Source organism: Aythya fuligula, chromosome 2, assembly GCF_009819795.1.
Source record: "Aythya fuligula isolate bAytFul2 chromosome 2, bAytFul2.pri, whole genome shotgun sequence".
NCBI classification, from domain to species: domain Eukaryota; kingdom Metazoa; phylum Chordata; class Aves; order Anseriformes; family Anatidae; genus Aythya; species Aythya fuligula.
In genome coordinates, this window is record NC_045560.1 from 104199751 (window position 1) to 104220000 (window position 20250).

At 39.8% G+C, this 20250-nt stretch overlaps 1 protein-coding gene across 4 annotated transcripts; it reads left to right on the forward strand.

Annotated features, from left to right (window-relative positions):
• The first annotated feature begins 46 nt into the window (after positions 1-46).
• FAM210A (family with sequence similarity 210 member A) lies at positions 47-19633 on the forward strand. 4 transcript variants are annotated; one of them, XM_032182747.1, is made up of 6 exons: positions 263-290; positions 1162-1273; positions 12499-12617; positions 13774-14246; positions 16380-16491; positions 17795-19633. In XM_032182747.1, exons 4-6 carry the CDS (start codon positions 13798-13800, stop codon positions 18059-18061), a joined length of 828 nt encoding a protein of 275 aa, XP_032038638.1. In that variant the 5' UTR covers positions 263-290; positions 1162-1273; positions 12499-12617; positions 13774-13797; the 3' UTR covers positions 18062-19633. The 4 variants fall into 4 exon arrangements, with proteins under 4 accessions (XP_032038640.1, XP_032038641.1, XP_032038638.1 ...); XM_032182749.1 differs by lacking the exons at positions 263-290; positions 1162-1273 and adding an exon at positions 47-106; XM_032182750.1 differs by lacking the exon at positions 1162-1273 and having other exon boundaries at positions 241-290.
• The last annotated feature ends 617 nt before the right edge of the window (positions 19634-20250 follow it).

Consider the following 20250-nt stretch of genomic DNA (forward strand, 5'->3'; position numbering starts at 1 on the left):
GTGCGTGAGTGCGGCGGAGCGGGGACGGGACTACGACTCCCAGCGGGCCGCGCGCGGCGGGCAGGGCCGCCGCGCCTGCGCAGTGGCCCCGCCGCCGGCGCTCAAGGTGATGGTGGGGACGGGCGGCGCTGCACGTTGCCCTGGCGCGCGCGGGGGGGGGGGGGGGGGCGCGCGGGCGGGGAGCGGCGCGCGCGCGAGGCTGGGGCCGTTGGTGGCCGTTGGCGGCCGTTGGTCAACCGCCGCCTCAGGAGGAGGAGGAGGAGGAGGAGCGGCGGCGGCTCGGCCGTGAGGTACCGCTCGGTGCGGGCGGGCGGGTGGGTGGGTGGCTGCCGGACCCCGTTTGTGAGCGCCTCACGGGGTGCAGGCAGCCAGGGAGGGAGGGAGGCAGGGCCCGGCCGCTGGGGGCGGGGGGAGGCGGCAGCCCCGCGAGTGCCGTGGTGGGGCCCCAGCCGCCCGCAGCGCAGCTCCTGGCGGTCGGAGCTGTGTTTACGTGCTGAGCTCGAGCCCTTCTTCAGCCTCTCCTCCTTACGCGTTGTGTTTGGGCTTGTTCTGGGGGCCTCGGGATCCCCAGGAGGCACTGGCAAGGCGGGACCCTTCTGGCAGCCCTGCCTGGAGTCGTGGTTCTTGTTGGTGATCCCCTTCTGGTAATCAACCCTGAGAGTGACCAAGTCCGGAGACTCTGACAGCGCTGTTACATCAGCAGAGACTTTTTTTTAAATTTTAAATCAAGTGTGGATGTGTGTCAGGTAACGCAGCCTACAGGTTTCACCGCCTTTATTCCCGCTTCCAAAGTGCCTTCAGCAAGCTGGCCCAGGGGAGGAAGCAAAAGTTTGGACAGCAGCGCACAAAGTGCCCTCAGAAGCCAGCAGCAAACCTAATTCTTCAGCAGACTGCAACTAACAGTGCTCCTCAGCTCATCTAAGCCCCAAGAGGCTTCTACTGTTACAAGTATAAACTTAATGATTCGCCAAAGTTCTGCTGCTTGAGGGAGAGATGGGGAGCAAGTTCCAAATTTGGAATCTGAGTTGCCGCCTGTGCGCTAGGTTATTTGACTTGCAGCTGCTTCTGTGTGGGAAATGTATGTACAGAGGATAATGTGTCCCCACCATCCATCTCCTGTGGTGCTGACAGCAGGTGTTTATCTCCTTTTGCTGTTCAAAGGCTGCTTGAGGTAGAAGGGGTGTGAGTGGCCTCTGCGGCAGCGCTGTGGAATTGCACTCACCGCTGGAGAAGCGTTGCCATCAGGGAGAAGAAAAATCATTGGATGGTTTGGGTAGGTGGATATCAGATGGCCTGCACATGGCAAAAACCAAGTAGGCAAATTCACACTCTGAGCATGTAGGGAATGTAAGATAAAAAAGATTCGTCTAGCGCGACTTTCTGTACATCTACTTCACAGACTGTAGCAGCTGATAAGAAAAGATTTTATCTGATTTTTGTATTTAGAAGGATCTGTGTAATTCTGCTGTTGTAAGTGATCTCCAGACAAGCCAACCCAGCTCTGTGTATGTGCTCATAGGCATTGCTAAGGACTGAATCGGTCCCTTTTTGTAAGGCAGGGAGTTACTGGTGTCCCCTTATCTCAGATAACAAGCCTCAGCTTGCATCTCAACACGTTTTTTGGACCTCTGTGGAGTTCTGACTTCAACATTGGCTTTAAAGATAAGGGCGCAACTAATACAGTGGCAAAAGCAGAAAGTACTGATTTTAAAAAATGACTGTAAAACTGGTAGTTGAATCCGTAACATTCCTTGCAATCAGTTTTGCAGCTTGGGAATAAGATCCAACATAATTATTGTTGGTGCTCATACGCTGTAAACCCAGATTGTTGAAGCTGAACATACTTTGAAAATTAGGCACTGAAGCAATTCCAACACTAGCGAGATTTCAGGAGTAAAAATAGAATAAAACCACTGAAAGAACTGAGGCTTGGACCTAACACATGATTGAAATCTTCAGGGACAGGAGGAACGCTTAAGAACTTGGTAGGGTGTGGCAGTTTTTGTTGGTGAAATTTCAAAACAAGGCTTACGTTCAATATTTTCTGGCAGTGAGAAGAAAACTGGAAACCAGGCTTTTCGCTGAACCACCCTCTGTCTTCTTAGGAAGGTTCTTGGAAAGATTGGTGCAAGAGAGAAAGTGGCATGAAAGAATGATCTGACCCCTTAAGAAAATGATTAAGGGTCATTTAAATGGAGTTTTATTTTAAGAATACAATCATAAACGTGGTTTTATTGATTTTTAACTGAAGTATAACTTGCTGTTCTCAACAGAGTTTTATTACTCTAAGGACAGGGGCATAAAAAAAAAATCTTGGTTTTGGGGGGTGAGCTATCATGATCTAAAATTTTAAAATGAAGAAGAAAACTGTTGTAACCTAAGCAGTATTCCTTTTTTATTTACTTATTTTTTTAATGTTGTCATGCTACACCATCCATCTGACTCAAGTCAAGGAATCTACCAGAGGTACCCTGTAGCCTTTTAGGAATCCCTGGCCATGAGGTCAATCCTTGATCTAGAGTGCTTGAACCAAGTTGTTACCTATCAGAGTACCAAGGGAAAATCCTTGTGCTATGCTGCGATGGTACCTTCCCAAATTCAGCTCTTTTTGAAGATACCAGTACATTGAGTGCAACAAGCTTTGTTCTTACGAAGTTGAATATATTGCTTCAAACTGTCGGGAGAACAGTGTGAAACTCAGTTCTCCTTGCATCACCTTCAAACTAGGTACAGATTGTACGATTCAACAAAAAATGACATTTATGTTTCAAGACATGACACTACTCCTTCTAAACAAAGATATCTGAATGGTAAAACTAGGTCTTGTTCCATTTGCACGCATAAGAAAATGAAAGTGCCAGTTAGCTGGGCTGCAAATTTGAATCCCAGGCCTCTGCTATTTGATCTTGTCCAAAAACTGACCTTGGCCGTGTGTAGCAGTTGTTACATAAACAAAACAAGAAGTTGCGTGGCTGTGATCCTCTGCAGTTCTCCAAAACTCGAGCAGCCTGTCCTTGCAAAGTGGGATGGGTGAAGAAATTAAGGCTATACAGTCAAATGCTCGTGAACAAATCATAAAACACAACAGCAGGTTTTCAGATACATGGATTTTGTTGATTCTTAATAGAAATGTGTGAGTGGCTTTACAGCAGTTCGGTAAGTTTCTGCCCAAAGTGACTGATGGAACTGTTGAATAGAGCGTAAAGACACTTATATTTTAACTCTGATGGTAGTGCTTAGCCCCAGCATGTGTCAGCCGGTTAACTACTTGCTGTTAATATTTTGTGGATTTCAAAGCTGATTTGCCGATGTTAAAATCAGATGACATCTCTTTCTTCCTGCTGTCGTGAGCTGTGCCTTCTGAAGGAGGGATATTTCTGTACTGAAACACAAGCCTTGGGCCTTGTTGGTCCCATCTCATAAAACACAGTGTGCGCTCACAGGTTGTGATCCTAGGATTCTTCTCTTGCTGCTGTATGTAAAGCATTCCAAGATAGATATCTTTGGTGACGTGCATCTTACTTTGATCTGGTCGTAAAGATGAGAGTGGGCGATACAGGCCTGCCTGGGAAAATTAACTTGCTTGCTATTACTTCTCTTGAATGACACATTAGCAAATTTACTTAGGATATCTTCCAAAAATATTTTAATCCTGTCATGAATATTTACAGAGAACTCATAAAAATGAAAGTACAGAGAACTCATAAATATACACTTTATTCTGCTGTGTCAGTAGGTTTACAGCTCTGCTTAGCTTGTGCTGTCCCAGTTTCTAATTAACAAGGCATGTGAAGGTATTGGACAACAGAAGTAGGTATGTCGTGGGATAGAGCTACTTTAATTTTTAGCATAATTTCCTCAGAAATGAAGCATATGTGCTGGAATTAGGGAAGAATGAACAGGCAGGTAACACTAACTAGCTTTGAGAGAGTGATAGCACTCAGAAATAGTAAGCTTTGAGATGCTTTATGAAGTAGGTGATGTGATACTTCTGAAAAATGGCTACAACTTAAATTCAGTCTTGAAAAACCACAAACTTTTGTCACAAACTTAACCTTGTGACAAAACTCCCTAGGAATTCAGTTTTCCTTACGTCGATGGCTTATAAATTCTCTCCATCAGTAAGAAGGACAGAAATCAGACTGTACATCCATGTTTCTTTCTTGCCTCAAAGTATTGCAGCAGCCCCTGGAAGGCCAAGAGCAAGCTGTGTTCTGTAGCTAATGAGGAGTGATTTAAAAGATATTTTTTAGATGCAGCGTATTCTGACTGGAAGATCTTTTCAACTGTGTTTTCTTTCCAAAGCAATTGTAGGCCTTGTAGTGTGTCATTAAAGAATTTGTGAATCCACAGAGCTCCACGTTGTGGGTTTTCTATTAACTGTCCAGCACTTAGGGAGGTATCTCATGGTTTGCCTTCTACTGCTAGGCTCTGTACACTATCAGAAGTCCACTGTGTCTTCCTGAGATGTTTTGACCAGTGGTTGATTGTGAAATTCAGGCGTTTGTGTAGATGACATTGAGGAGTAGGTCCTGAAGACCATGTTTGCTTTAAAATAGATCTCTAGGCCTGTTGGTAGAATGTGGTCTTCTCACAATGGATGTGTTCTTACCATTTAAATTGCCTTGTCTAAAAAGTTGGAAAATTAAAACAATCAAGTTACTTTTTTTTTTTTTTTTTTCCTGTGGTTAATGATGTAATTTATGTTAACATCTGAAATTCTATACTCCTGGTTTATAAGTTTTATTTCTAAATATAAAAGTTGGTGAAAAAATGATTTCCTAATTTTTACAATGACATTACTATTACCTGCCTTTCCCTTCCCACACAGCAGGCAGTAAATATTCTTCCCTTAACAATGTTGTTTCCTTAGGACTCGTGTCCTGGCAGTGGGTGAAAGTTTGGTGTTACATGGGCAAGGGTGAAGTCAGAACGCTTTTAAAAAAAAAAAAAAAAAAAGACTAGCTGATGGAAAGACTCCTCCTGGTATGCAGGGGACCATCTGAATCTTTTTGTGGTGCTGTTTAGTAAACAGAAAGGAACTCTGCCAGAGGTTGGTAGCTTCTTCTGAGGACACCAAGGGCGCTTCCTCGGACGGAGCGAGAGCATTTCTTGGCTTCTGATACTGAAGTCCCATCAGAGCTCCTTCTGGCGTGAAGTCACCGCTCTGTGAGTCTGATGCTCTTTCAGACACTTTTGGGTGGTGCGGTTTTGCTGATTGCATGGCCAGCAACGTTATCGATCCTGCCCTCTAAGCAAAAGATGCTGCTAAAGGCAAATAAATTCTATCCACTCAGCCATCAAAACCTTATTAAAAGTACTACTACTACTCGTAAGGACAGGTCATGCATGTTTGTAGAGATGTGGGGAATAGCATTTACCAAAAATTAGACGACGAATGTGGTTTTAAACATCTGTCTGTTTAGTAAATGTTATGATCAGCCTCTTCACGCGTAATTTTTCAAGATTTTCTGATTGATACTACCCATATGGAGAAGTTTGAATCCACAACAGAGAATTCAACACTTAGAATATTTAGAAAAGATTTGTACTGGAAGCAAATGTCTGCCAACAATAATTCTGCTGAAAGATGATCGTTCGGTGTTTTTTGCTGGGAAAAAAAGTGACAGCTTTTTCAGTGTTTGAAAATGTGAAATTTAGTGAAAGAATAAAAGAAAACCTTGAACCTAATGTTTCTTTCCAATGTGGATTGATTCTGTTGGTGTTGAAGTTCTGTTGGGGGTTGGAGGACAAGAGCATTGGTTTGGGGTATTTTGTTTGCTTTTGTTTTGGGGATGTTTTACAATTAGAAACAACACAGGAACATATGTAAGGCTTTTCCTTGAGCACGCTCTCTGGAAGTCTTTACTCACTTTTAGTGAATTTGATGGGGGATGCTGTTTTCATTGAGTTGTGATATTTTATATGCAGGTTATGTTGGCTAACATTTAATTTACAACGAAATTAAATAACAATTTAATTACAGCTGGTACTGTTGACTACAGTCTGGTTACAGAGGGAAGGGACACAGAGCAGTGAGGTGAGACCTGTGAAGACCTGAGGTGGCAAAAATGGTATTTATCAAGACCAGAAAGGGGGGGAGGTTTTGGTAGTCACAATGCAGGATGAGAGAGATGGTTGAGTCACCATCCCTGGAGGTCTTTAAAAAATGTTTAGATTATGGTTTAGTGGAGGACTTGTTAGTATTAGGTCAAAGGTTGGGCTAGGTGATCTTGGAGGTCTCTTCCAACCTAGATGATTCTGTGATTCTGTGAAACTGTCCTAATGTGAGGCTCACTTATGGGAATTATCTTTTGTAGACCCCTTAGAAACTTCCCATTGCTGAGCACACCTACCCCACACCTCCATGCAATGGCCCTCTGGTTAAAAACCCCATGAAAGAAAACCACCAGTGTTTTGAGGGGAATGAACTAATGATACACCAAAAGATTTTAGGATGAAAGGGGCTACTAGGGGTTGCTTGGGAAACTTGTTATATTGGAGTGAAGTAAGAATGAGAGAGAAATAGATCTGATTTTGGTGGTTCGCTTAAAGTGAAAGGTCATGCATGGAAGGCAAAAGAATAAGCAGACAGATACGATCTCTGTGTTGAGCTAAAGTGAGGTTTTCAGCCTTTTTAGCATAGATGTATGTACCAGGTTTTAAGTTTAGTTACCTTCTAAGAACGTAACTTCCTAACTTGCTTATTACAGATGTGTCTGTAGAGTAACAAATGGACTGTGCTAAAAAACTCAAGTCAGATAGCACTTTAGAAGGCTGGTTTGTCTTTTGTTTTCGTTTTTATATCCAGAAACAACATAGGAGATGATCAAGCAGATTCACACTTGTTGGAAGGAACCAGAGTAGGGAGACCTTTTGTAGTATTAGTACAAGAGCTGTACTTTTTGGAAAAATTCAGTAGAGGGCAGAGTGAAACTTAAGAATGAAGGAACCTGGCCTAGATGCTCAGCACTGCAGAGCTGCAAAGTTCTGAACGGGGGAAATTCTCAGCTCTGAACGGAGTTCAGAGCTAAAACATAGAATAGCTCCAGATATTAAAACAGTTCTGAAGAGCAGAAAGCACTGCACACAACTGAATACTTGTCTAAAAGAACTGGGGAGAGAACATTCACGCTTTTATGTTATGCTCAACTGTGTGCAAGCTTGAGATCCGATGCTTTTCAGCGTACAGGAGAAGAGGGATACCGCTGTCACATTGATGGGGTGCAGATCAGCTGTTAAGCCTCCTGTTTAGCATTCCAGCTCTGTAATTCAGCACAGACACTGCATTAGGTTCTCCTGCTTGATTTACGTTCTGAATCCAGTGTTCAGAATTTATATAGAAAGGTCTACAAGAACTTCTATTCTGCCTAAAAGCTGTTTTTATTGTGCTTACCAAGACTTAAAGCATCTGAACATGGTAGCAGTGGAGATTGCCATGTATTTAGGGATCTTAATGTCAAAGGGTTTATTCTACTTTCTTGACCAAAGTTACTGAAAACATTACTAAGTTTAAACAAGAACTGCAGTAGTTTAGATAAAAATGAAGGTTAAAAAATTGTTTGCGCTTACATTAGTATTGAACTGTAGTAATATGATAAGTGTAAAATATACCACTTAGCATTTAATAAGTAATGATACAGAGATCAGCCCATTCCGCCTCCGTCATGCCTAACTTACTAGAGCAATTCGTCTGTAAGATTACCCCTGCATTGTGTTTTGATGTGATGACTTTCAGCAAGATTTTAATAAATTTCAGCATGACTCAGTTTGCATTGCTCCCTTTGGCCTAAAACACAAATGTGCGATTTTTCAGGCAGCTCTGAGTGATGGGCAGGATGAGGCAGCTAGTGATGCCCAAACTTCAAATTACAGCCAAGTATCTTAGGTTTGAATGAATAACAGATTGTATTAAGGATACTGCAGAAGTAGTAAAAGCTGAAATATGAATTTTAAATGCTTATTCATATTCTCTTGAAGTACTTATGCAAAGAATAAAAACTCCCAATATGCTGCCATTTCCCATCCATGGATAGTGAGTGCATGCTATGCTGAAGCATTTCAGTTATTATGAGGTTTATAGCTACATTTTATGTCGTGTTTAGAAAAAACAATGATGCTTTACATATATTGCACTATTGCTACAACGGTTTCAAAATGTGTCCCCAGCTTTTTTAGGCAACGTTTTAAGTTCAGTAGATTTTTGTTTTTTGTTTGTTTTTTTTTTTTCTTCTTGATTTATTAGCTTAATGTTTGGCAATGTGCTTTTTAAAATGTTGTCAATAAATTGTTGAATAATTTAAATGTGAAACAAGTCTTTTTTTTTATTATATTGCTTATATTTTTTATTCAATATAAAGGTTTTCTTATTAACCTGGCTGTTTGCGTGGGATCTCTGTGCATTTACTTTTTACGCAATCTAAAAGGTGAACTGGAAAGGATTTCTGAGAATGTGGTTTGTGTCCTTTCCAAATTCTGCTCTATATACGACACAGACCTCAAAGTTTCCTTGATTTTTGCACTAAAATTGACAGGAATGTAAATTAATTTTCTGGTTTCAGAGAATGGTGCCTGGGGAGTGGAAAAAGCTCATGGATTTTTAGTGGGAACTCTCCTGTGGTATAATTAATGTTCTGTTTTCAAACGCTAACAGAATAAGTGCTTTAAATTCGTCCATATTTACATATTGTGTCCAGAGTGTTTCTTGTGGAACTGGGAAAATAAACCAGGCTAGTCTACTTACATTATGTCCTCAATTCCCCCAGATGTTTTCTGACCTCTTTTACAAAAGAGAACTTAAATGGCAAAAGGTTCAGTCTTACATCCACCCCATTTTCACATTTTATTTTCACTGGTAGCTCAAAACTTTTTAATTATGAAAGGGTAACTATTTTTATAGAAATTATCCTAATGAAAGCTTCATCCAACGTTCTCTCTGACATAACTTCCCTTTCCAAGAGCAGATATCCCCAGCACTCTTTGCTGTACCTGTGTTGGCCTGTTTGTTACTTTGGCATTTTCCAATGATCCTTGATCCTTTCTTGCTTAAAATGTTAGCACATTGCTAAAACCACTGATTCAGGGTAGTCATACAGTCCAGCAATGTGCCACCAAAAGATCCTGAGCTTCTGTTCAGGATCCTGTTGTCCTCAGGAGTAAAAGCAAGTGTAATCTCTACTTTCTAGTAATCACTGACTGCGTTTCAAAGACTTAGCAGCACAAATACAAGAGACAGGATGCTCCTGCAGCACATCAGATTTGTGTGAAAGCTGTTCTAAATTACAACAGTATAAAAGTTTCCCAAACAAAGCCTCTGGCAACTGTGATGAGGAGCTGAACTGTACTTTTACTCAGGAGGCCACCAGAGCACTCCCTTATGTCAGAAGGCTTGTTAATAACCTGTCATGAGGCAGACGTGCTTTCAGAAACTCAGTGGATGTCCAAGAATCCCAACCAGGAGTGTGTCCTGAACAGCCAAGATCTCTTCAGCTCAGTTTACAGCCAGCTGGAGATGCTGCTAAATAGCTGGCCAGAACATGACAGCACTGCAGAGGAGACCTTATCCAAGACGTGTTTATAGATTATTTCATAGCTTGTCCTGCTAGCGTCTATCTGGTTACTGACTACATGACATTCTTATAGCAGAGAGCAGCTGTATTTGTCCTTAGACATTTCCATGTTTGTTTGTTTTTTTTTTTTTTTTTTTTTAGCTTGTGGCATACTTTGGATAAACCTAATGCAAAAACTAAGATGCTTTAAAATACCTTCCCCTGCCCAATTGTCACGCAGCATCCCACCAGCTTTTCCACCCTCGTATTTGAAGCTTCTCGCTTCTGTCTTTCTCTGTGCTTTTGCAGCATCATGCAATAGCATAAAAGCAATACATTAAAACTAAGAAATATTTTTCCAAAAGTCACCCAGTGCAGTTGTGAATAACATCTAGCATATTGTTCTTAGAATCTGAGGGGTTTTCAAAACTGAAAGTTACAGGGGCAACTGTATAACTCACATTACTAATAATTATCTTGAGGAAATTATAAATTTATTCATAAAGAATAAAGTTATGCCTCAAAGCTGTGGGTTGACGTGCTGCTTTCTGCTGCCTGTTGAATGTACTGGATACTAGGAAATTCTCACTGATCATGTCATCGCGTTGTAAAGGACAGATTGATCTATATCTTTCTCATGTTTTAGAAGGATGAAACAACTGCAATCTCATATTTCTTGGGAATTCCAGACATTTATTGTGCACTTTGGGTTGTCTGTCCTGTTTAAGATCTGTTTGCAATGGTGAGCCAAGTAATTAAAACACTACAGTTGAGCAGCTGCGCTCATCACCCCTTTACCTGTAGTCATTGCTTTAAAATCAGTTTACAAAGTGCATGCTATCATAATTTATTTTATTCAATTGATTTTCCTATACCCTGCTGTAACCATTGTAAATATAATTCTTGCCTCCTTTAGTCTTGTAGTGCTATGTGACAATATCATCATCTTCTACTTACACATCAAAAGTCTCTCCTGTTCCTTTAAATAAGTAAAAATAAAACAAGTATCCATAAAGCAGTAGGATCTCTTGGAGAATTCCAACCTTGTTTTGAAATACCTGTTTTATTCTCTCAAACGTAAGCTCTATTACATCTAGACCTTTCCTTATACATTAAGTATCTAACAAAAAGCTTTTTAAAGCGGAGGAGCAAAAAGTAAGGTAGTTCTTAGAATATCAGCTAGAACTTACTGTCATCTGTGCTTACAAGGTTCGGGACCTTTTCAGGATCTATGCAGATGGTCAAAAAATTTCCCTTTGTCCTGGAGGGTCTGGCATCCTGGAGAAAAACTCTAGTTAACAAGCTCTAAGTCTGTCTGAGGACAAAGGAACAACAAAAACGTTGTAGCAGGTCCTGTCAGTGGCCCTGCTTTCAGCCAGCGGTGGCAGTCTGACTGCTGTCCAGTCTGGTGATGAAGGGCACTTACCCTCACAAGCAGCCACCCTGAAACTCACTCACCAGTCACAGCAGTGTTAGCTGCTGACTGGTGAGGATTGAGCACATAGTAGTGACCTGTTGCTTCTTCCTGTTGAGGAATTACAACCTTTTGGGGTTGCTTTGGGTTTGTTGGTGTTTGGGTTTGTTTTTTTGTTGTTGTTGTGTGGTGGTTTTGGTTTTTTTTTGGAAGTCCTGGAAGCCATTTCTAACCACAGTGTTTTGCAGCCATAGCAGTATATCAGAGGTGTGTAGCGGTGGTGGTTTTGTGCTATCAATAGGTGCTAGACAGCAAACCTAGAAACAGCATTCTGAGAAATGCTAATAACAGGAAAATGCAGAAACACCTTTCAGTTTCCTCTTGCTGCTGTATCATTAGTCACTGCGTGGCCAAATGAGTTCCTCCAAAGACTGTTGGATTGCAGAGTCCTGTTAGTAATGAGAGAGAATCAGCATTGCTTTCCCCATGCTGTATGGTGGCAATTTTCAAAGATTCTTTGGAATTTGGGAATAGGAAACCATCCACTGAGAGCAGAACAGTGAGGTACAGTGGAAGGTCCACGTAGGTTGGTAGGTATCTGTTGTGGGTCTGCTGGCCGGATGTGATGGAAACCTGTTTGGGGCAGGTGCTCAGAGTGCTGTGTGCTGCCAGTGAGGGGAAAACAGCCCTGTGGGGTGTCAGCCCTCAGGAGAGGAGTGTGAGTGGCTATAGGCAAGCTGTGTAGTTTTTCTATGGTTTATTATAACTTCTATAAATCAGTAAGGTGGTTGGTATATGAAGAAGTACCATCAAGTGTTCTCACCGCTTTTTGTTTATAGAAACAATTACATTTGTATCTAAGAATTCAGCAGGAAGCTCTGCTTCTCATAAAAACAGAAATACAACAAGCAGTTGCTGCTTCCAGTGAATTCTTACAGAAGGCCGTCTCGTTGAGAGGCAGAACCTGTAGATGATTTACTGCTCTACGAGCAGCAGCACTTCTTGGCTCCCACTGAGTTCATAATTCAGCAGGAGTGAGTAACCGCTGCTTTACAAAGAAACAAGAGTCCAGTTTTCCCCTTGTGATGAAGTAACCTCCTCTGTTAATATGAGTTCCCCAGAAATGGGTGTCTGCGCTTCACATGCAAGATAGATGTGTCCAGGGAGTTTGGAACCATTCCTCTGATGTTTTCCCTGCATCAAACATTGTAATTCTAGTAATTCCAATTAATTTGAGCACAATAATTACATAAAAAATAATTACATTAAAATATCTAGAAAATATACAGGCAGGAATGTTCCATCAGAAGTCCTTTTGGACTATGAAACTTACCTCTTGGAAGGAAACACTAGTTCATGGTTCAAGAATTCTTAAGCTACGCAGAAAAGAAACTGTCGTTTGTGCTGTCAGAGTCCAAAAAGAAAATTGCACCGGTATCTTCTTCATTAAGCAAGGTTTCAGGCTGAACAAAAATAATAGTATCAGTTGGCTATTCTTTCTGTTTCTCTAAATGTGCCCTTTTTCCACTTTGACAGAGTCGTCAATATGTTGAAGACATTCTTGTGAAAGGCGGGGAACAAGCGGAAGAGTAGCAACTCTTTGAAGACGCGATCTTTATCATACCTTTTGTTGCATATCTGGAAAGTAGTAAGGGGTATGTATGACTCCATTTCTTTAAACCTCTGTTTATGTTATGAATTATTGATCATTTTCAACAGTCTAGATGAATTCACTATCAAAACACCTGGTTAATACATATCCGAAAGCTATAGGTGAAGGAGAAGATGATGTGAAGATGACGATGGAGTTTCAAGTAAACTTCAATGATTTCTGGTTTGTATGAGGAGTTGTTATGGTAGTTAAAAATTGAAAGCCATGGTCGATTTACAAGTTGTAATGCAACTGACTTAGCTGGTGTTAGTTAGATAAAATCAATTAGTGGTGCTTTTCTTTGGTGGGAAGGAAAGTTAGTTGTTCAGTAATTTGCAGTTACAAGTTACTATACACACTGTACAAAATTCCTGTCCTGTTTTGTGGGGAACCTCTCAGTAAGTGGTTCTTCCAAACTTTCAAGAATAACTGGTAAGTGTTCAAAATCATAAGGCTAACTGGGTTATCCGCAGTTTTAAAATGCGCTTTTTATTGCAATATTTAGGAGATTACAGTTTAATTTTTGTTCTTTTAATTCACAACATGCAATAGCACCAGCCCAATTCCTAATAGATGTATACTGGCAGGTTATTGTGGTTAGGTTTGTTACTGTTAAGACTTCATTAATTATTTTTTTTACTGTATGAATTTTTACTTTTAAATAGTGTAGAACACCAAAAATTAATGTTAATTATACTACATGTAATACCTTTTTAAGGTACATCCCACCATTACCAAAGCTCTTCAGTAAGGTTGCGCTATATCCGTCTAGGCTGGAAGTATCACCTGAACTATCAGTTGCTTCTGGAAGTGAACTTTCAAGAGTAGCTTTTCAACAGCTCTGCCATATTATACAGATAAAAGCAGTAGCTAGCACTAAACATCTGAAAATGTTTTCAGAGAGTAGAGTGAGCATTTTAGTTATAAGGGGCAGTGTGTGCTATGTGAAGTGGACGTTATAGTTCAGACTACTAATGAGGTGAGACCTAAAACGATTTGCTTAATTCTAGAAGATAACAGAATTTCTGTAAAGGAAGATAAAGCCTTTTAAAATAGAATAGAAAGCAAATTTCAGAATTTCAAGTAGCATTGGAGGAATTACAAATCAGGTAACTGAAATGCAATTTGTTTACTCTTTCCCTGTTGTTTCTTCTCTACAGAAGACTCGGCCAAATTTCATCAAGATGCAAAGGAGTGTATTACATACAGCATCTCAGCTGGCGCACGGGATGTGTTTGGTTTTGCCTCGCACTAGCGTCTTTCAGTGCATGAAAGGACAATCAGTGTCATCTAATGTTGGGTGCAAAGTGATTTTGGCACTGGACCCTCCTAAACGATGTCTTCATGCAGGTGTAGCACTGTTAACCTCAAAGAAAAGTGCTTTGTCATCGCAGCCAGCAGACTCTCCTCCCAAAGTATCAGAAGAGAGGAATCCTTTGACTTCAGCTGCTGATGTACCCAAGCAGAGCCCCGTAGAGACAGATTCTTCAGATCCCGATCCATTGCAAGATAAATCAATTAGTCTTGTTCAAAGATTCAAGAAAACTTTTAAACAGTATGGAAAAGTCATGATTCCAGTTCATCTTGTGACTTCCACGGTGTGGTTTGGATCCTTTTACTATGCAGCCATGAAGTAAGTTGGTATTTTGTTGCACTACTCAATACTGATGTTGAATTGAGACAGACTCACACTGGTGAAAGGACATAAATTATTACTCCGTGTTAAAAAGTGCCTCTAAATCTAACAGGGAAATGAGCCTACATTTTTACCTGGAGCACAAGGTTAATACTGAAGTCCTGGATTTGTGGGAGTGGCATGTGCGTACCATTATTGTGCAGTTATTTCTGTACACCAGATGTCTTGCTTACACTTGGAGAAATGTCAGTCTCCCCAAAATATGCGTGGATGTAAACAGCATCAAAATGATCAGTAACCTTTCACAGGATAAAAATAAAGATTTGGAATCCTGATTATGAGTTGCTAGATGAGATCTTTATAGACCTGTGCTTTTTTTGTCTTTGTATTTGAAGGATTTTCACCGCTTCCTTCTCCATTCATCCACAGTCCTCCCCCATCATTGGACTTTCAAATCTTTTACCTCACTCTGAGCTCCTTACAGAACACATTTACCTTTTCGCCTTTTTTTGCTTGTTTCCTGTATTCCCTTTACCGTAAAAATTGCTGGTGTAGCCCAGACTTCTGAATGGGAAATTAAATACTTTTATGGCCAAAAATAAATATTCTTGTAACTTTAGTTTCTTTCAGTTATAGCGTGGGCCAGATAAAGTTTTGGAAAATGGCATTTATTAGAAAAAACATCAGCAATAAGCTGTTGGTTCAGATGAAATAAGTTTTATCTATCTACAAATGGTTTGGTAAATATAAGTAAATGTTTATCTCTGGATTGCTGGTGTTGTATATTTAATAATAGAAAGCATGAAACAGTGGCAGTTTGTGGCAGCAAGAATGGGGCTTTGACATCAGAATGCCTTACCACACAACTGTTTGTTTTAGTTACTCTAACCAGCTGGCATAATTGCCCTTTCTAGGAGCTATAGATCCAAATGTCATTCTAAATTTAGCTTGTCAGAAGAATAAAGGTCCAGAGCTATTAAAAATATTTTGCTTTGGATGAATCCAGGTTGATGCTCACATCCAGATATTTCAGATCGAGTTTTCATCAAACACTAAGTTAGCTGCTGAAATACGTATTTGACGGATGAAAGCAACTGAAATATTTAACTAGAAGCTAATTATAACAAAGGTTTGATATGTCATGCTACGGCAACAGCACCCTCTGGAAGTGGAAAAATAACTTTGAGAATGACTGCTCATGACACAAGACTAAACTGTGGTGGTTTAATTTAATACCATTGATTAACACTGTCTTCCAGATCTTCCTCCAATTTCTACTTCGGGCATAGGCCTTCAGGTTGTAGATCCTGGTAACTGGTAGAAAGCTTCTACCTGCTCCTGTTCCTGATGCTAAAGCTATCATATGCACAGGACACTTAAAATGATGAAAATTTTAGTTAGAAGTGGATGATGATGCTAATAATACAACATTTCTAATTACTGGAAAGTCAGGCCTTCTGTAGTGGTGTGTAGCTTTCTACTACAGTGTAAAGAAGGACTGTCTTTTGTTTTTCTTTATGCTGATGTTAGTTTCACTCGTCTTCAAAAAGAAAGAAGTTTTATGACAGGAGCTCCTCTATCTATTTTGCCACCTTGCATTAACCAGGTGGAATAGATGGGCTTAAAAGCCCTCCTGTCTTGTGTATATAATTTATGCTTCCTTTTCTTTTGCCACATTCCATTTGTTCCATTTAAAAATGAAGGCAGCACACTAAACTCTGGATTTTGTACTTCTGGGCATGTTGCAGATTAGTCTGAAATTTCCAAAGGGGGAAAAAAATAGGCAAAACAGAGGTTGCACAACTGGAGCCTAAGTAGCTGTGTTAAAACCACTACGCTAACTCCAAACATAGTAAGCCAGACACAGGTAAGTTTGTAGTTGATATATTATCCAACAAGGATAATGTAAATGAGCTACCTCTTGGTGGAATGCAGAATAAAAAAGCTTTAATTTGTCTATATGTATAAAAATATAAACCTTTTAAGTGTATTGCCTCAATGGAAAAAATATTTTGCTATCAGATTACAAAGATTGTATGATGGAGTTTAAGAATGGAAATGATGCTATAAATCACTGTTCGTGTTTCCAGTGTCATCCTACTCATTTTCATTTTTTTTTCTCTTTGGTAGAGGAGTGAATGTTGTTCCATTCCTAGAGTTGATTGGCTTACCAGACAGCATAGTAAGCATCTTGAAAAACTCCCAGAGTGGAAATGCACTAACTGCATATGCGTTGTATAAAGTAAGTATTTGGATGGTTTGTAAACAACTCTAAGTCTTACCCAGTGAAATAAACAGGGTTTGTTTGTTTAGATTAGAAAGAATTAATGCTGTTTTCTCTGTTTGATAGTTACACATATTTCAGCATTCATTTTTGTGGTAGGAATAGTCACTGGAAAGTTGGTATGGGCTCTGTGTTCCTTTAAGGAATCTATCTGTATTTCTAAAATAACTTCTTTGTTTGCTGCAGGATGATAGTCTGCCCTCAGAGATTTAATTACAATTAAGCTGTTCCTCTGTATCCCTGGAATAATTAACTGGGATAGCAAAGTAAATTTTAAATACTTCACGATTTCCAGATAAAAGCAAGGGTATTTTTATCCTAGATGATGAATTAGTTTGTCTTTCTATTGTAGTTCTCTATCATTCTTAAGTACTTTCATTGTCCACTTGGATCAATTACTTACATTCAGGTTTGGGTCTCGTTTGTTGTTTTATGTGCAAAATCTGTGTTTTGGGAGCCTGAAATGTGTCAGACCGTACAAAACCAAAGTACTGTATTCACTTCAAATGCAGCTCATCATATCTGGAAAGAAAACCGATGTACTATTTATCTGTTACTTTAAGGTTTGTTTTTTTTTTCCCAAACAAAACATGAAAGCACTGTTCTTCCAGTTACTCCTGTACCTGAAAGAGATCAATAAATGTGGTTAAATAAAAAGATTTTATTACAGCTGTGAGATTTGGAAGAAACTTTCATGAAAGTACTAAAATAGGTTGCAAATGGAAGATTTTGCATGCTTTATCTTTGAAGTTCTGAAAATACACAAGTTATTCTAAACTCTCTAGAACAACTAACCTAGTTCGTTGTGTGTTGGATTAGCTGACCTCTGAAGGTCTCTCTTAGCTCTGTCTTTCTATATGCAAGTCTTATTTTTGGACTGAAGGTTAGGTGCCTATACTCTCGTGAATTTTAGAATTTAAAGCATATCTTGTTGTTATTATTTCCTCTTTGCTTTTATAGTTCATTGCTCATGTACTGGCTGTTCTGAATTGCATTCTGAGACACCTAATGCTCTTCCCACAAGCTGCACAGGGAGGCTTTTTAAAAGGGAAGTCTAACGCTTGTGCTAGTTTGTGAAAAGAATACTTAGTGTAAAAGGTATGCATTTGTAGAGAATGTACTGTTAATTGTTTTATTTCCTTATAAATAGAAGATATTTTTAGTATCTGACGCTGGCCAAGATACTTAATATTAAAAGTACCACCTGTTGGATAATACTGTCCTGTTTTATTCATGTTGTCTATTCTTTGGTTTCTTTAAGATTACAACTCCTGCCAGATATACCGTGACTTTGGGAGGAACGTCCATCACCGTTAAATATCTGCGTAAGAGTGGCTATATGTCCACACCACCACCAGTAAAGGAATATCTACAAGATAGGATGGAGGAAACGAAGGATAAAATTACGGAGAAGATGGAGGAAACAAAGGATAAAATTACAGAGAAGATGGAGGAAACAAAGGATAAAATTACGGAAAAGATACAAGAAACCAAAGATAAAGTTTCCTTTAAAAAAATAAAGGACTAGGAGAGATGCTTAATTTTTAGATATATCTAACTTAGCACTTTAACCTTTTTTTGAGGCAGGAGATACAAAGTGCACTTCTGAGATTTCTTTTTTGTTTGTTTTTGTTTTTATTGGTGTTCTTTGTTTTTGTCTGGAAACTACAATTGCGCTGTGGATTTAAAAATTCTGTGTATTCACAAAGGCTAAAGTTTTCTGCGAGGGAGCAGTTGTGACAGTTTCAATTTATAGAAGCAAAAATGAATCTCAGATGAGAAGTTCATGTCTAGTGGTGATAGTATTAATTCCCCAGCCACCATTTTTTTCCATCAAAATGAAGATGGTTTCTTCCTAAAGCTACTACTTTACACCTCCTCCATCTTAGTGCACAGCCTTTTTTCCATCAGGCTGAATCTTCCATTAAACGAGAATGAAGATTTCTCTACTGGGAAAGAAAACATATTTTGGGTTTCAAAGTATGTGGACCCAGACCTCTTTAATCATGATCATCTCTCAACGTGGAGACAGACCATTATCACTGATACTGCACATGAAGGAACGAATGGACTACTTACTCAGTCTGAATGAATTTATAATAGCTACGCTTGACTTCAGCTGATCTGTGACAGTTTACAGGTTGAGACCATGAACCTTTCTTGGAAAGTGCATCTCTTCAGAAATCTCAACTGAAAGCGATAGGAAGATGAGTTAATCGCAATAGCCATACTGTCAAGTGTACTATTTTTTTCTAAAGCTGATTTACAGTAGGAAGTTATTAAATGAATCAATAGTATATTAAAAACTAAGATTTTTTATTATGTTAAAGTTTACAAAACTGTTCTATTTCATGGTGACCCTATACCAACAACAACAAAAATCCAGAAGAGAGAAGTTTACTCAAGCAATTGGTATACTAATGTGACTTTTTAAATACATACAAAGTTAGAGTTAAACCCAAAAGTTCCTCTTAAAGGATCCTCCAGATGTCAGTAGAACAGTTTACCTTAAAATAAGCATAATTTCTGAGACAGCAGTCAGTCTACCAGAATTCTATTCCTGAGTTTTTTAGGTTGAGCAAATACTTATAGCTGAAATGGTAGAACTAAATTTGAATCTGCTCTATTTGACTGGGCAGGCAAACTTCTCTCTTTTTATTCAAATTTAGGTTAAATTCCAGTGGGTTCTTTTCTACTTCTGTTACAGACCTCACTTTCTAGCAAATCTCTGCATGTATGTCTTGTTCAACAAAGGTAGTTTTTTTGCAGCTGGATATGGGGAAGCAACAGAGTTGGACCTTAAGCCTTGTAACTGACTAAGATAAAAGAACATAGCTGATACTTTATAAACCCCACACTTCAATGTTTTCATTCAAGTCACTAAGGTCTTGTCCATGTGTAACTGGGTTGAACTTCATTAACTTAATTGTGGAGGATTGATTACATACTTCTCTGTCTCTATCCACGTGTCAAATAGTAACTGCAATCTAATGCCTACCTCACAGGGATGTTGTGAGGAATAATCACTGTATATTTGGTGCCCTGAAGATGTAAAGTGCCATGTTTCTGATAAATACTATTAAAAAGTAACTCTCTCTAACTATGAACTCAGGCTGTTGAGGTGAGCGCCGCTGTAGGACTGGAGCTAATAGCTGCTTTTCCTCCTTTCTGTTTTAGTGTAAAATTTTTTCTTACTATCCCTGCACATGTTTTTCTGACATTACGCTTTGCATAATGCTGCAGGACACAGGCAACACTGGCTGTGAAAAAGGAAAACCAAGAGAAAATATGCTCAAGTCCACCCTAGTCATGCTGTTGGGGCTGGGGCCAGGGGCTGGGATCTCGCAGTGTGGCTCTTGGGTCTCATCTCTTCCTTGCGTGGGGCAGGACTTGCATAGGGCAGTTTCCTGGGATGGTTGTGTAGCCCTCAAACATAAGTTAAGACTTCCTGTCCTAACTACATGCCATGGACTGTCCTGTGTGACCATTCCTGCAGCCACAGGAACAGCTCATTCTGGCCAGCTATAAGTGCCTCATCCAGCTACTCGGGTCAGTCTGCAGCATGAGCCACCCAGAGGAGTTCCTGGGATGGCCACATCCTCTACCCAGTTAACAGAGCACAGATTTGTGTCTATGGTTTGATTTACACAAAATGGGAGGGGAATCTTGGAGGCTTTGAAAATTCCACCTAGATACCTTTTGTGACTATTAGTTAAA